General features: G+C 41.0%; 1 protein-coding gene across 4 annotated transcripts in view; it reads right to left on the bottom strand.

Annotated features, from left to right (window-relative positions):
- Positions 1 to 18,240, bottom strand: part of gpc5a (glypican 5a) — a 212,950-nt gene that overhangs the window by 58,250 nt on the left and 136,460 nt on the right. For all 4 annotated transcript variants that reach the window (XM_060898433.1, XM_060898436.1, XM_060898435.1 and 1 more), the window contains exon 8: positions 3,164 to 3,326. In XM_060898433.1, the coding sequence (XP_060754416.1) occupies positions 3,164 to 3,326 (163 nt within the window). The remainder of the gene's footprint in view (positions 1 to 3,163; positions 3,327 to 18,240) is intronic.

The following is an 18,240-nucleotide window of genomic DNA, read 5'->3' as shown; positions in this document are numbered from 1 at the left end:
TTCTTCAGCGCATGACCTTCAGCAAGCACTGGAACAGTTTGCAGCCAAGAGTGAAGCGGCTGGGATGAGAGTCAGCACCTCCAAGTCTGAGGCCAAGGTTCTCTGCTGGAAAATGGTGGAGTACTCCCTCCGGGTTAGGAGTGAGTTGCTCCCCCAAGTGAAAGAGTTCAAGTATCTCGGGGTCTTGTTCACAAGTGATGATAAAACGGAGTGTGAGATGGTCAGGCAGATTGGGGTGGCGTCAGCAGCAATGCGGGCATTGTACTGCTCTGTCGTGGTGAAGAAGAAGCTGAGCCAGAAGGCAAAACTTTCGATTTACCAGTCAATCTATGTTCCAACCCTCACCTATGGTCATGAGCTTTGGGTACTGACCAAAAGGATGAGATCACAGATACATGCAGCTAAAATGAGCTTTCTCCATAGGGTGGCTGGGCTCACCCTTACAGATAGGGTGAGGAGCTCAGACATCCAGAGGGATCTCGGAGTCGAGCTGCTGTTCCTTCATGTCGAAAGGAGTCAGCTGAAGTGGTTCGGGCATCTGATTAGGATGCTTCCTGGGCACGTCCAACTGGGAGGAGACCTCGAGGTAGACCCAGAACAAGCTAGAGAGATTATATATCTCATTTGGCCTGGGAGCGCCTTGGGATTCCCCACGAGGAACTGGAAAGCATTGCTGGGGAGACAGACGCCTGGAATACCCTGCTTATCCTGCTGCCACCACAACCTGACTTTGGATAAGCGGAAGAAAATGGATGGATGGATGGATGGATGGATGGATGGATGGATCATTTTTATCCTAAATTGAGTGTACATTTCAATAACAAACCAAGGTAAAAAGGGATTAGCAGGGATTTCTTTTTTCCTTCTTTTTTTTCATTCAAAAACAGAACTTGAGTGTACATCACATTACTGCTAATCAAAGCTAATCATATTTAGCAGATTATTCTGTTCAAACAAACAAGGCACTTGGGGGAAGACGTTAATTTCTGGAGATAAGAAACAAAACAAACCGTATTCAAATGAATGAGGTCAATTAAAGGTCACAGTGTTTGTTTGAATGCAGATACACTAAACATTATGCATGAGAGAACGACATGCAAATCCGATTCAAAATATTTATGCTCCGCTCGTGCGGATCTGACGACAAGGCCTCTGGGTCGCTTCCATAAATAATTGGAAGAATAAATAAATAAATGGGGCGTGAGCTTCTCCTGGAGTGTACTGTGATTAACGCGCACGAAAAGCCAGAGGGCTGCGACGGAATATAAGCAGATTAAAGCGTGTCCGTCTTCATTGCCCTCAACAATTGAGATACAAATGGTGTCTTTTACTGTTTAATAAAAGCAATGTTCGGAGTTTATTCTCCTGTTTAAATCACTCTGAAGTAAATGAGATGATGTTTTTGAGAACATGGAGTTTAGCTGACCTGACTAATACTCGTGACTTGAAGTGGTGGGATGATATATCGGCATGACAATATACCAAGATAGACATTCAATCTAAAATAGTTTACACAAATTCAATGGTGATTACATCTCCAGACTCTCCTCTGCACTTTAATCCCACCCTTACCAAGCCAGGGTTCCTCATAATAGGGCATGATCAATTCCACTTCCAATGTATTTATAAAGTGAGCCAAAATATGACCAATTAGCATAAAAATTGAGTGATTTTAAGGTTTAAGACATACAAGTTGAGACTCAGTGGGACACAAGCTGGGAGAAAATCTCATTTCAGTTTTCTGCCAAGCTACAAACCGAGTTTATCCACACTGGATTTATATAAACTGTGTGGAGCAAGAAGAACTGAGGTGCTTGATACAAGTGAGGAGGGATGGCTGGATTTGATGATGAAAAAGTGGCACAAAAGAAGGAGAGAAGAACGTTCACGGAACATGATGTTGCCTTTTGGTGACCTGTGACACCAGAAGAAGGGAAGGCAATTAATCAGGAGTGCGTGTCTGAAAGATAAATGATAATAGGACAGAAAGAGTGGCTGGAGAGATTGATTTAGAGCCACTCAGGTCAGAAAACAGGGGAGATGGAGACCAGATGGGTCGTTTTTATCTATAAATAATCGCCATTAGTTTAGATGACATTTATTCATCTGTTAAAAAAAGTAGGAAATAAATTGCATTGTCGCATACACTGGAGGAATGAGAGTCGATTTGTTTTAGTGATTGCATTTATAACAGCGCTGTAATATTTAAGAAGTATGTGATGGCCTATGACTGTAGTTGTAGTGAATCAATCCGACCAACTACCCATGCATCAGTCCGTCCATCCATCCATCCATCCATCCATCCATTCACCTGGTTATTCAATGAGCCATCCATCCAATGATCTATCCACCTACCCAGCCAGCCAACCATCAATTCATCCATCAACCCAACCATCCACTAACCAAAACTTTTATCATTCATTAATCTACATATCACCACCTGTCCATCCATGAGTACATCTGCCTGTCTATTTTCACATCCATCCATCATCCCATTTGACAATCTATCCATCAATCATCTGCCACCCATCCAGCCAATTCTCTATCCATTGTTTTACCTATTCATGCATACATGCATACATCAATCCATCCATTATGTATCTGTCCATCCATCACGAGACAACTTACCCAGTCCCATGGTGCATTGGGTAATTTTCAGTGAGAGAAATGTTTGTGCAGTGCTTGCTCTGGTAGAACTTTTAACAAACTTCTCTTTGTAAATCCCTACATCATCAGTCCCATAATGCAATGAGGAAAATAGCCAACTTTTTTTTTTCTATTTCATAACTCTTTCTCTCTCTGTCTGTCTGTGCGCTTCTACATTTCAAAACTAATTCAAAAGTTAATTCTAGAAAGGAACCCAAGACTTTGGGTTTAAACTCTGTAAATGTTTGAAATTGAATTAATACTAATTATATTTACCCATTTGTTCCATTCAGATGAACTGGAGTGAAGATGGTCATTTGAGGACACGAAAAGCACACAAACCAACACAATGACTTTGGATGGTTTGGGACAATGTAGACAGATAACTATGAAGCCATAACTGCACTGCTAGTTAACGGGATAATTAGGAGACAATGAAGCCCTAAAATTGCTGCCATTCTAGTTAGAACATTAGCGAGTCATGAATTTCTGCATTTTGGATGATGTTAATACTTACATTCAGGTGGTTTAATGATCCGGGTTTCTCCAACCCCATCTCCAGATCCCCAGCAGCCATCCTCATCATCACATTGTCCACTAAACGTCATGTCCATGTCTCCACTGCCCATCTCAATCTTGTCCAGAGTGCCCAATTTAGGGATAAAACGTCCCTGCAAGCGCTGGCACACAGACAAGTGCTTTTAGAGACTTAACATTTTATATATACACACAAATATACACACAGTACTGTGCAAAAGTCTGAGGCCCCCTATATTTTTCGTACAACCTGTGTTATATATTTCTATTTTAAGATTTCTACATTTAGGTCCATAAATATTTGAACAGAGACAACATTTTTCTAATTTTGGTTCTGTACATTACCACAATGAATTGTGAACAAACAATTCAGATGCAGTTGAAGTTCAGACTTTCAGCTTTAATTCAGTGGGTTGAACAAAATGATTGCATAAAAATGTTAGGAACTAAAGCATTTTTTTAAACACAATCCCTTCATTTCAGGGGCTCAAAAGTAATTGGACAAATTAAAGAATTGTAAATAAAATGTTCATTTCGAATACTTGGTTGAAAACCCTTTGTTGGCAATGACTGCCTGAAGTTTTGAACTCATGGACATCACCAGACGCTGTGTTTCCTCCTTTTTAATGCTCTGCCAGGCCTTTACTGCAGCGGTTTTCAGCTGCTGTTTGTTTGTGGGTCTTTCTGTCTGAAGTTTAGTCTTTAACAAGTGAAATGCATGCTCAATTGGGTTGAGATCAGGTGACTGACTTGGCCATTCAAGAATATTCCACTTCTTTGCTTTAATAAACTCCTGGGTTGCTTTGGCTTTATGTTTTGGGTCATTGTCCATCTGTATTATGAAACGCCGACCAATCAGTTTGGCTGCATTTGGTTGGATTTGAGCACACAGTACGTCTCTGAATACCTCAGAATTCATCCGGCTGCTTCTGTCCTGTGTCACATCATCAATAAACACTAGTGACCCAGTGCCACTGGCAGCCATGCATGCCCAAACCATCACACTGCCTCCGCCGTGTTTTACAGATGATGTGGTATGCTTTGGATCATGAGCTGTACCACGCCTTCGCCATACTTTTTTCTTTCCATCATTCTGGTAGAGGTTGATCTTGGTTTCATCTGTCCAAAGAATGTTCTTCCAGAACTGTGCTGGCTTTTTTAGATGTTTTTTAGCAAAGTCCAATCTAGCCTTTTTATTCTTGAGGCTTATGAGTGGCTTGCACCGTGCAGTGAACCCTCTGTATTTACTTTCATGTAGTCTTCTCTTTATGGTAGATTTGGATATTGATACGCCTACCTCCTGGAGAGTGTTGTTCACTTGGTTGGCTGTTGTGAAGGGGTTTCTCTTCACCATGGAAATTATTCTGCGATCATCCACTACTGTTGTCTTCTGTGGGCATTCAGGTCTTTTTGCATTGATGAGTTCACCAGTTCTTTCTTTCTTTCTTTCTTTCTTTCTTTCTTTCTTTCTCAGGATGTACCAAACTGTAGATTTTGCCACTCCTAATATTGTAGCAATTTCTCGGATGGGTTTTTTCTGTTTTTGCAGCTTAAGGATGGCTTGTTTCACCTGCATGGAGAGCTCCTTTGACCGCATGTTTTCTTCAAAGCAAAATCTTCCAAATGCAAGCACCACACCTCAAATCAACTCCAGGCCTTTTATCTGCTTAATTGAGAATGACATCACAAAGGAATTGCCCACACCTGCCCATGAAATAGCCTTTGAGTCAATTGTCCAATTACTTTTCGTCCCTTTAAAAACAGGGTGGCACATGTTAAGGAGCTGAAACTCCTAAACCCTTCATCCAATTTTAATGTGAATACCCTCAAATGAAAGCTGAAAGTCTGGACTTTATGTCCATGTCCATTATATAACTATAACTTGAATATCTTTCAGTAAACAGGTAAAAAAAAAAAAAAGAATTTGTGTCAGTGTCCAAATATATATGGACCTAACTGTATATATATTATCGAGTCAGTACAAAAACATTTTAGAGTCCAAACGTTCATTGTCCAGCACAAAATTAAATGTTAAAGAGAAAAAAAAAGTTTGTATCTGAGCAGCATATTCCATAAGAGAACACTTTTCAGATGAAAAAAGAAAACAATGAAGGCTACTGGGTTTTGGTGCAAAATTAAGAAGCAAGTGTGACAAAGTGTCCAGAAGAACTGTGGCTGGTTCTGCAAGATGCTCAGTAAAACCTACAGCTCATTTCCTTATAAAACTGCACACATTGTACAGTGTCTTGCAAAAGTATTCACCCCCCCTCCCCTCCTTGGTGTTTGTCCTGTTTTGTCACATTACAAGCTGGAATTAAAATGGATTTTTGAGGGATTACCACCATGTGATTTACACAATATACCTACCACTTTAAAAGGTGCAAATTGTTTTATTGTGACACAAACAATAATTAAGATGAAAAAACAGAAACCTGGAGTGTGCATATTAACCCCCCAAAGTCAATACTTTATAGAGCCACCTTTTGCTACAATTACAGCTGCAAGTCTCTTGGGGTATGTCTCTATTAGCTTAGCACATCTAGCCACTGGGATTTTTGCCCATTCCTCAAGGCAAAACTGCTCCAATTCCTTCAAGTTAGATGGGTTGCGTTGGCGTACAGCAATCTTCAAGTTATGCCACAGATTCTCAACTGGATTGAGGTCTGGGCTTTGATTAGGCCATTCCAAGACATTTAAATGTTTCCTTTTAAACAACACAAGTGTAGCTTTAGCAGTATTTTTAGGGTCATTGTCCTGCTAGACTGTGAACCTTCGTCCCAGTCTCAAACCTCTGGCTGACTCAAACAGGTTTTCCTCCAGAATTGCCCTGTATTTAGTGACATCCATCTTTCCTTCAGTCCTCACCAGCTTTCCTGTCCCTGCAGATGAAAAATATCCCCACAGCATGATGCTGCCACCACCATGCTTCCACTGTAGGAATGGTGTTGGGTTTGCACCACACATGGCATTTCCCATGATGGCCAAAAAGATCAATTTTAGTCTCATTTGACCAGAGAATCTCCTTCCATGTGTTTGGGGAGTCTGCCACATGCTGTTGGACAAACTCCAAACATGATTTCTTAACTAATGACTTTTCTGGCCACTCTTCCATAAAGCCCCGCTCTGTGGGGTGTATGGCTTAAACTGGTCCTATGGACAGATACTCCCATCTCCACAGCTCCTTCAGTGTTATCTTTGGTGTCTTTGTTCCATCTCTGATTAATGCCCTCCTTGCCTAGTCTGTGAGTTTTGGTGAGCGGGGCCTTCTCGTCATATTCTTTCCATTTTGCTATAATGGATTTAATGGTGCTCCCTGAGATATTCAAAGTTTGGGATATTTTTTTAAATAACCCAACCCTGATCTATACTTCTCTGCAACTTTGTCTCTGACCTGTTTGGAGGCTCCTTGGTTTTCATATTGCTTGCTTAGTAGCATTGCAGAGTCAAGGTCCTTCCAGAACAGGTTGATTTATACAGACATCATGTGACAGATCATGTAACACTTGGCACACTGGTGGATCTTAATCAAATAATTATGTGACTCATGAAGTGAATTGGTTGGTCCAGCTCTTATTTAGGGGTTTCACCTGAAAGGGTGTGAATACCTATGCACACTCCAGATTTCTGTTTTTTTTTCCATCTTAATTATTGTTTGTGTCACAAAAGAACAATAATGTGCACTTTTAAAGTGGTAGGCATGTTGTGTAAATCAAATGGTGCCAACCCTCCAAACATCCATTTTAATTCCAGCTTGTAATGCGACAAAACAGGACAAACACCAAGGGGGATGAATACTTTTGCAAGACTACTACTTTTTTTTTTTTTAAAAAGCAAAGGGTCGTCTCACACCAAATATTGACTTTGTTTCATTTATTATGGCTTACTGCTATTTATAGTATTTTTTAATGTTGAAATATTTCATTATTTTTAAGCCATTTTGGTCTACAGCATATGCCTAAGACTTTTCCACAGTACTTATACACATTGCAATATGTCTTTCCATCTGTTTTGTCTAAAATAAATTACAGTCTTACATTTAATTGTTAACTTACATGCTGAAATGCTAACTCCACATACTTTGGTCCTTCTAGGAAACAACTAGCTTTAGTGTAGCATTAATTAGCCATAATTAGCTGTAAATGGAATGCAGGATATTGGGTGAGACACCAAAGGCTGTGTTGGTTTAGCAGACAGGTGGGGCGTTAATTAGTTCCTGCACAGGCTCAGTGTTAGCAGAGCTGATGGATTATCGGAGACGTGATGGACAGATGAACAAACACTTGCCGTGAGATCAATTTTAGAGGCAAGTGACCCAGCACACAATGAAGCAGAGGGAATTTCTGAGAGGAAGGAGACTGAAACCGTCCTTGTGCCTGTCCGAGGTGCAGGAAAGCATGCTACTGAATAATTTGTTGACTGTTTAGTTAAGTGTTAGGTCCTTGATGTCACACACTATCACTTTTCCATGGTGTGCCTCGTGGTTAAACAAAGCCATCATACTGATGTGAAATTAATTGATTTTTAAATTGCTGAATGCTAGCTAAACTAATAACGACCTAATGGACACAGTGTTTTAAATATACATAGCGAGTTGATTTCCCATAAGAATAGTTGCCAAGTCTCTCATCTTTGGCAATTTCGGTTTCAAAAGTACTTTTTTTTCCCTGAAACAGTTATCTACTGAAAGCTAAGATAGATAAAGGGGTTGTGGTCACTGCTATATTTCTTGATGTCAGAAAAGGATCCGATGCAGTAAATCAAAATTCTGTTTGACAAACTTTTATAAACCTTTTAATATCACTTCAACTTTTATCATGTAGATTATGTCTTAGAGAATAGAAAAGTGTGTGTGTGGAGTTGTAATTCAGTTTCTAGGTATTTTGAGGATGAGACTGGAGTGCCACAAGGGTCCATTTTGCGTCCGTTGTTATTTGGTTTATATGTTAATGACCTTCCAAATATCCATCCTCCTGGAGTTGTTTATCAAATGCATGCAAATGACACAGACATCTACAGCATATGCATACAAATGAGAAGCAGTCAAAAGCTTTCTGATGCAATGTTGCATACATTTCAAACAGAATGAATATCACGAAAAAGTAGAGTGGGCAAACATGATGTTTAGGTATAGAGCATGTTTATAATGCTCAAATCAATTAATGTTGGAATCGTGTCATCAGATGTGTTAGTGTGTTTGATATTTTGCAAGTTGTATACGTAGCTAATACAGCTTTAAACTAAGTATGAAATATCGCTAGCTAAGGTGCAGTACAATGATAGGCTATCTTTGGTTCATGAAAAATATCTAGCTCACTAATAACACCATGAAATAATACATCAATTAGAAACAGAATTTCAGATATTTTTATATGAATTTAAACACAACCTCAAATCAGAACAAGATTGGACGGTATGTTGAAATTGAAATTAAAACTGAAAACTATGATTTGTAAACAATCTTTGACCTACACTGCACTCAAAACAATACTCTTCTTTCTTCTTCTTCTTTTGGCTGCTCCTGATTAGGGGTTGCCACAGCGGATCTTTCGTCTCCATTGCTCCCTGTCTTCCGCATCCTTCTCTACCACACCTGCCACTTTCATGTCCTCTCTCACCACATCCATGTATCTCCTCTTTGGCCTTCCTAGTTTTTGTGTGCCTGGCAGCTCCATCCTCAACATTCTCCTTCCAACATGCTCTGCATCTCTTCCCAGGATATGCCCATACCATCTCAGTCTCATCTCGCTTAGCTTAATTCCCAAGCTCTCCACATGTACTGTCCCTCTGATGTGCTCGTTCCTTATCCTGTCAACCTCGTCACTCCCATCACAAACATTAACATCCTCAACTCTGCCACCTGCAACTTTGCCTCCTGTCTCTTTGTTAAGGGTACGGTCTCCAATCCATACATCACAGCTGGTCTCACTACTGTCTTGTACATCTTACCTTTCACTTTTGCTGGGACATTCCTATCACAAATGACTCCCGAAATCCTTCTCCAAGTGCTCCACCCTGCCTGCACACTCTTCCTCACCTCACTATCGCAGCCCCCATTTTCCTGCACAGTTGACCCCAGGTACTTGAATTCATCAACTTTCTTTACGTCTACTCCTTGCATCTTCACTACACTCTCATCCCCATTCTCATTGATGCACATGTATTCTGTTTTGCTACTGCTCACCTTCATTCCTCTTTGTTCCAATGCACAGAGGTGGACAGAGTACCCAACTTCATTACTTAAGTCAAAGTACAGATCCCACTGGTCAAATGGTACTCCAATACAGGTGAAAGTTGTCCAGTCAAATTTTTACTTAAAGTACCAAAGTACTTGCTTTTAAAAATACTTAAGTATTAAAAGTAAATTTTCTGTCAACACATTGTTGTATTATTGCCACAACGCTTACGAACCCTAATGACTCTGAACCAACCAATTGGATTTACTGAGTAACTTCGTTACTGTCCACCTCTGCCAATGCATACCTCCATCTCTCCAAACCCAGCTCAATCTCCTTTCTACTTTCACCACATATCACAATATCATCTGGAAACATCATGTTCAATAGTGACTCTTGCCTCACTTCTTCCGTTAAGCTATCCATCACTATGGCAAACAAGAAAGGACTCAAAGCAGATCCTTGATGAAGTCCCACTTCACCTTGAACCATTCAGTCATTCCAACTGCACAACTCACTTCTGTTTCACTGTTCTCATACAGGTCTTGCATCAATCTAATATACTTCTCATTCACTCCACACTTTCTCATACGATACCATAACTCATCTCTCGGCACTCTATCGTATGCCTTCTCCAGGTCTACACACACAATGTAGCTTTCTCTGGCCTTCCCTGTACTTCTCCATTAGCATTCTTAAAGCAAAAATTGCATCCGACATGCTCTTCCTTGGCATAAACCCATACTGCTGTTCACAGATTGCTACCTCTCTTCTCAATCTCGCCTCCAATACCCTTTCCCATAACTTCATGGTGTGGCTCATCAGTTTTATCCCTCTGTAATTACTGTAGCTCTGTACATCTCCCTTATTCTTGTATATTGGGACTAGCGCACACTTTCTCCATTCATTTGGCATTTTCTCATTCTCTAGGATCTTATTAAACAAACAATCTTGTTAGGAACTCCACAGCCGTCTCACCCAAACATCTCCAAGCCTCAATCGGGATACCATCTGGTCCGACTGCTTTCCCAGTCTTCATTCTTTTCATGGCTCTCCCTCACCTCATCCTTACTAACCAACTCTGCTTCCTGATTTGCTGTCTCCAACAAATCTGATCTTTTCTCTCTTGCATTCTCCTCATTTAATAAATCCTCAAAGTACTCTTTCCACCTTCTTCATACACTCTCTGTTAGCACATTTCCATTTACATCTTTCATCACTCTTACCTGCTGTACATTCCTCGCTTCCCTGTTTCTCTGCCGAGCTAGTCTGTACAGGTCTTTCTCTCCTTCTTTGGTCTCCAGGCTTTTGTACAACTCCTGGTATGCATCTGCTTTCGCTACTGCTCTTTTTGCCTTCTGTCTCACCGCCTGCTTTCCTCATCTCTCTGATCATCCCAATTCTTCTTTGCTAGCCTCTTCTCTTTTATAATTTCCTGCACTTCTTTGTTCCACCACCATGTCTCCTTGTCTTCCTTCCCGATGACCACCCTAGCACCTTCCTTGCTGCCTCTCTTACTAGTATAGCACTCAATGTTGTCTAGCTACACTCTCCCCTGCCATCACTTTACAGTCTCCAATCTCCTTCAGGTTACCCCTTCTCCAGAGTATGTAGTTCACCTGTGTAGATCTTTCTCCACTCTTAAACGTCACCCTGTGCTGCTCTTTCTTCTCGAAGTATGTATTGACTATTGCCAAATTCATCCTCTTTGAAAAATCAACCACCATTTGCTCTTCTACATTCCTCTCTCTTACACCATATCTGCCCACCACGTCCTCATCTCCTCTGTTTCCCTCGCCAACATGTCCATTGAAATCTGCTCCTATCAGCACGCACTCCTCCCTCAGTATACTTTCTACCACTTCATCCATCTTCTCCCAGAAAGACTCTTTCTCTTCATTCGCACATCCAACCTGTGGGGCATATGCACACACAGCATGGATACCCTTCCTGATGCATTCCTTGAATCTCCAACTTAATGCCTATCCCTCTATCTGACACCCTCTTCACATCAATCACACTGTTGACCAACTCTCCCCTCAAAACAATACCAACACCATTTCTCTTTCCATCAACTTCATAATAAAACAACTTGCATCCACCTCCAATGTTCTTGGCCTTGCTTCCCTTCCACCTCATCTCCTGCACACACAAAATGTCCAACTTCCTTCTTTCCATCATACCTGCTAACTCTCTCACTCTGCCAGTTAATGTTCCTACATTGTGTTCCTACCCTCAATTCCCTTCCATCTTTCACACTTTCTCCTAACACGCCTCCCCCCCTCTTTCTCCTTCTCCGTTTTGACGCAACAGTAGCATACTTTCCATCGGCACCCTGTTGACCAACAGTACCGGAGATGGCCATTGTTAACCTGGACTCCGACCGATCCAGTATGGTATTTCTCTTTTCAATCTGCATGTTAGATTTGGCACAGTTTTACGCTGGAGGCCCTTCCTGACGCAACCCTCTCCAATTTATCAGGGCTTGGGACCGGCACCAAGAGTACGCTTATGCACCCCCAGTGGCTGGACTGCACTCAAAACAATACAACAGCACATTATTTAATGGTTTACCTCATGAGTTTTATTGCTTTTTCAAAAGTAAACACATTTAAATTTTTATTCTTGCAACTCATTAAAAAAAAAAAAAATTTGGACAGTAAAGCATTTCCTACTTTATGTTTCCATTCCTTCTCACAACACTTCAAAGATGTTTAGAGATTGAAGACACCAAGTGTTTCAGGTGTTATTTTCTCCTACTCTTCCTGCAAACAGGTCTTAAGGTGTGCAAAAGTACAGGGTCATCACTGTCATTTTTCATTTCAAAATTCACCACACATTCTGTATTGGGGACAGAGGGGGCACACCCTCTCCTTCCACAGCCATGCTTGTGTAATGCGTGCAGAATGTGGTTTTGCATTGTCTTGTTGAAATCACCCTGGACAAGATGATGTCTTGAAGGCAGCGTATGTGTCTTCAAAATCTCAGTGTACTTTTCTGCATTAATGAAGTGTAAGTTACCTCTGCCAGGGGCACTGACACAACCCCATACCATGACAGACCCTGGCTTTTCGACTTCTTGCGGGTAATAGTCTGGATGATCCTTAGTGTCTTTGGTCCAGAAAACATGGCATCAATTTCTTACAAAAAAGGCCTGGAATACTGATTTATCTGACCATATTGCACATTTCCACTGTGCATCCCAGACACCTCCAAGCCCACGGAAGTCGACAGCGCTTCTGGACACCATTAACATAAGGCTTCCTTATTACACAGTTAAGTTTTCAGTGGCATTTGTGGATGTAACTCTGTATTATAGCTTGACAGGTTTGCCAAAGTAATCCCAAGCCCATGTGGTTCTATCAGCTATAAATGAATGACGGTTCTTGATGCAGTGCCGTCTGAGGGATTGGAGATCACGGGTGTTCAGCTTAGGCTTGTGCCCTTGCCCTTTATGTGCCAAAATTCCTCCAGATTCCTTGAATCGTTTCATGATATTATGTACCAAAGAGAGTGAAATATCCAAATCCCTTCCTACTTTTCTTTGAGGAACATTGTTTTTAAACATTACAATAATTTTCTCAAGCATCTGTTGACAAACTGGAGATCTTCGGCTCATCTTTGATCCTCAAAGACTAAGCCTTTCCTGGATACTGATTTTGTACCAAATCATGATTACAGTTACCTGTTGACATCACCTGTTTCAAATCACATCATTATTTAATTGTTTTACCTCATTACTAGCCCTAAATTGCCCCACCACAACTTTTTTTGGAATGTGCTACAGGTCTGAAACACAGGAATGGATGTAGATTAACAAATAAAATAAAAGTTGACCAACAAAACATGAAATATCTTGGGTTCATTCTGTCTGCAATGAAATGCAAGTCAAAGTAAATTTAAAAGCCATGGCTTTCTTTATATGTATTTTCCCTACTGTCCAACTTTTTTCTGGTTGTGGAATTTAAGAGATAATTTAGAGCATGTTTGCTAAACATATGTAAATGTTGAGCTAGCGTAATAGTTAGCCATCATCACTGTATAAAATGAACTACTAAGTTACTGCCAGCCTGTGGCTTCGTCCCAAATCCGTTTATTTCCCTCTCTTTGTACATGTCCTTCACAATAAAACTGAAATGTTCATCGCCTGAGGGAGCGGAAGAGAAAAATGAGAAAAAGGCCATGATGAAGCATTCCTCTCCGGCCTCGAGCGCCATACGTTATTCTCAATCACACCTGCGCGCGCGCACACACACTAAAACAGATTGGTTTGTGTTTGAGCACGGCCGAGGCCCAGAGGGATGGAGGGATTTATCTCCTCTGCTGGACGAAAGACCCATCCTCTCTCTTCCTTATTGCTCTGGCCATCACTTCATCCTCTGAATGGCGTATTTATTTTCGCTTCATCCTCTGAATGAGAATCAGGATGGCTGCTTCCCACACTTTTATTGCCAGTGTCTTTTGACAATTTTGAATGCATGCGATACACCCACTACACCCTGAGGCCCAAGCTGCCCTACCCAATATTTAGAAATATTATTTTATTTGTATGGAAAAGGTCGACTTTTTATTTTCTAATATTGCAGTACCCTTTCCATAAAAAGAAAAAGTACTAAAAATGATCAGTGCCACCTAGTGGATAATCAACATCTAACCAATCGGGATGGGTTTCCCAAAAGCCTCTTAACACTAAAGGCATCTTTACTAGGAGAGAGTGTTCACTGTGGTGCTCACTCTACCATGTAACGGTGATCTTTGTGCTACGATGCTTTTGGGGAAACCCACCCCAGATTTGGGGGAAAAGACATGGCTGCTGTGGTGAAGTGGTGGTTCTCCTGAGGAAACATTGACGTTACAGCTAGCTAGAAAGGATATTTTGGTCATATTTAACATTGCAGAATGATATTCTGGTTTGCTAGCAGAAAATAACAGACACTCAGCTGTATAACTAGCTGGTTAGCCAAACAAACTTTTATTCATGTGGCAAACACAAAACACTTGTTTCTTTTGTGAGCTTGAAGTTTTAACACTGTCACTGATGAAACCTCTTCTGATATCTATGGGTCTGTCTCAGAAACTGGGTACTGTGGGGGTACCACACTAAGGTGGGGTTTACATTAGACCGTATCAGCGGATCATCAGATTAACGTTTTTAAAACGATTAGTGTGCGCACAGCAACGCCAATACACGATTCGCGTGCACACAGCAACGCCAATACACGGATACGCTCGGCTCCGCAGGCATCCTGCGCTCCAAATCACTCCGCCCTGAACAGCGAGTGCCCTCTGGAGGGTGCGCACTCCGGCCCTGCGCAGCTCACAGAGCGCGCGAGTGGAGCGCACGAGCTGTGATTCGGGACTGAGCCGCTGTGTGTGTGATCTCAGTGCATGTCGGGCATGCGCGTCACTTACCACTTGCAAGTGGAAGGATGGCAAGCCTAAAGACAATCATAACTACACAATGGGCAGTATTTGCATCAGTATTTTCATACTTTTATACTCTTTAATGAAAGGTGATACAAGGCGGAAGTCCGCGCCGTTTTTCAGCAGTCGCGTCACATGACCAACGCCAGCGAATCAGGAAGGTGGATGTCACAGTGACGTTGTCCAATGATGACGCCAGCTAGAGCTCAGCACAGCGTATCCGCGTATTCTCAATGTTTACACAGCACCGGAGCTGACACGATCTGGATTGAATACGTGGACCCTGGCGGATTCCCGTTTCCCGGCGTTTTAATGTAAACGGACAGTGCATCCGCGAAGAAAACGAGACAGATACGGTCTAATGTAAACTTGGCCTAAATATACTCACAGTCAATAAACTATATGGTTTTGAATGGTGATGTTGGTTTTAATTTGAAATAAAATTATGAAAGAAATACAGATAAAACTAAATCTTTGATGTGAATACTCTGTTCAGAATTTGGCAAAAATTCTGCAAATTTGTGGAAAAATGGCGGCTTGATCTGGGACATGATAAATAGTTGACTACATCGCATTCCGGGTGGCACAGTGGTGTAGTGGTTAGCGCTGTCGCCTCACAGCAAGAAGGTCCGGGTTCGAGCCCCGGGGCCGGCGAGGGCCTTTCTGTGTGGAGTTTGCATGTTCTCCCCGTGTCCGCGTGGGTTTCCTCCGGGTGCTCCGGTTTCCCCCACAGTCCAAAGACATGCAGGTTAGGTTAACTGGTGACTCTAAATTGAGCGTAGGTGTGAATGTGAGTGTGAATGGTTGTCTGTGTCTATGTGTCAGCCCTGTGATGACCTGGCGACTTGTCCAGGGTGTACCCCGCCTTTCGCCCGTAGTCAGCTGGGATAGGCTCCAGCTTGCCTGCGACCCTGTAGAAGGATAAAGCGGCTAGAGATAATGAGATGAGATGAGAGACATCGCATTCCCTTAAAAAGGTTGTAGTCCACTGAAAAGTCTACAGTTATCACTAATTGTATTTTAAGTTGTAACTTTATACACCTAAGGATTGGTGCGCTCACAGAATAATCATAACCGTAATAAAACATCATGCAAAATATTTGATCACCGTTGTAACTCCATTTTCCACAGACCCAAAACCAATGCGATCATGTGTTTTGATCTAAACGGAAAGCCTCAGGGTCAAGGGTCACTACCTCACCAATCACGACGCCATATAAAAATTTAGTTATAAATCTGCGATTTTGTTTTTTAAAATGAAAGCTGAAAGTTAGGTATAGAATATGTTTCTTACAGAATATGTTACGATGGTAGCTGGTCTTGTATGAATTTCTGAGCTATAAAATGAGTCGTGGTCTATTTTTTACCGTAGCGTGTTATTTGTGTGCGGGGAAGGACACACATTAACAATTTGCATGTGTAGAATGGAATTTTCCACTCCAACAGTTAGAAGTTGATCGCGCTTCCATTTGCGGTCTTTCTGTTACGCGGGTGATCAGTTCGGACGTTATCACTGAAAAGGTGAGTTTTGACAGTTTTATTTTGTTTTAGTCTTGCAGTATAAGGCAATAGAATGTTTCTTTTTCATCTTACTTTCATATTTCATAGTGTTTGCATATTTTTGGCCAATATTTTGCAACCATGGTCAATTTAGATCGAACTTTTGGATAAACTCTACGGCCAGTCATTTTGCCCTGCCCCCGCCTCGCGCTCCGTCCGGCGCGGTAGTGATGTCCCGTTGCTTGCACGCCGCAGCAGAGACCCGCGCGACCTTCAGCCGGTACAGTCGCTGTTCTTTTACCACCGCCGTTATTCTCATCTTTCCGGTGTGTTCTTGATTTTTCCATTGTGTCCTATTTCGCCATATCAAATACCCAAAATGTATCATATTATTCATATTTAAGTGAATAATCAATTCAGTCATCATAACTTGGTATTTTTAACCCAAGCAATCAAAAAGAGGAAATTTATTCAATATTTTCACTCATCTGTGAAGGAGGGTCTTTAATTCTTCATGATGTAGTTATTTTATATGAAAATCAATTTTACAAAAGCATTTGAATTGTAATCAAAAAATTTTCCACAGTGGAGGCCAGAGAAAGCAAGATACTATCTTTATTCTTATTAAACCTGACAAAAGAAACATTGAGTGTTAGGTAAATGCAAAAAAAATAGTACAATTAGAAAATTTATTTTTTGACCATAATGTCCCAAATGAGAGACCAGTTTCTGAGACGGACCCATATATATTTGTTGTGGCGTTTAAGAGATTAGCTTTCTGATAAGCAGCTGAGAAACAAATGAGAAAAGTCTTAGCGGGAATTACTGTTTATTTCCTGAAACTGATCCATATGACAAATACGCAATGTTCCTTTACAAAAGAAAATATTTGAGTGCTTATTTTTAAGGATCATCATTCTGAAAACGAATAACTACAGTAATTCTGAGGTAAATGCTAATGCCACATTCAAAAGCACATTTAAAAAACTAGTTAGTCAACAAGACAGATAAAACTAGTTAGCATAAAATGTATGCAGCTAGCATGTGCTAACTAGGAAGCTAATGGTCTTCTACTGTATGGGACGAAAGTGAAAGCAGTACATACTCATTCTCACCATCTGTAAACGTTAAATAAAATCAATCAATGTAGAGTAGCTGTTGAAGTTTTATCTGTTTAAGCTGACATCACACTTTCCATCTTGGTTGAAAAACGACAGATGCTACATTAGCTCATAGCAATTTGTCGAAACTCCAAAGTCGCCACAAGTGTGTCATGTCCTTAAAAACTGTCCATCTGTTGCCACGTGTCCATTAAGACTTTTTAAGTGTGTGGATCAGCCGTAAAACGGGCAGAAAAACGCTAAAATACAGCATTAAATATTAAATAAAACGATCTGCCTCAGATGGTCTGAATGCTTTATGGCTCTTTGCAAAGGATATTTCATATAAACGGCAGGCGAGTCACACTTCACTCAGAGATAAATTAAATAAAAGGAGAGTGAATATAATGATCCAGTCAATTGAACTCACTCTACACTTGAAGCTCAAAGCTGTAAAGTCCCAGAGAGAGGGGAAAAAAAACCCAGAAAATAGTTCAAATATCACTTTTTTATTCATTACCAGGTCACAGACAGTTGACTGGCTTCAAGGTTTTCATGTTTCATATCATGTCACGATGTCTGCTCTTGTTGCTTCCTTTCCATTTCCAAAAGCTAACCATTTCCAAACTATTAAAACACAATCAGCAAACACCTCACAAAGAAGAGTCGACGAAAAACAACCAACAATTCAGTCGTTAGCTAATAGCCTGCCAGCAGTTAGTCTATAACCAAACCTGATGGCAAAACTATGTAGAAACTAGCTACAACATGAACTCAAAGAGCACTTTGTAGAGTGCATACGGTACATCCACCAAGCCTCATATCAACATCAAACTCAAAGCACTTGAACCAAGGATAAT

Source organism: Neoarius graeffei, chromosome 18 (assembly GCF_027579695.1).
Source record: "Neoarius graeffei isolate fNeoGra1 chromosome 18, fNeoGra1.pri, whole genome shotgun sequence".
Taxonomy (NCBI): Eukaryota; Metazoa; Chordata; class Actinopteri; order Siluriformes; family Ariidae; genus Neoarius; species Neoarius graeffei.
The sequence above is the reverse complement of the archived record's forward strand: the minus strand, read 5'-3'. Positions and strand labels throughout refer to the sequence as shown.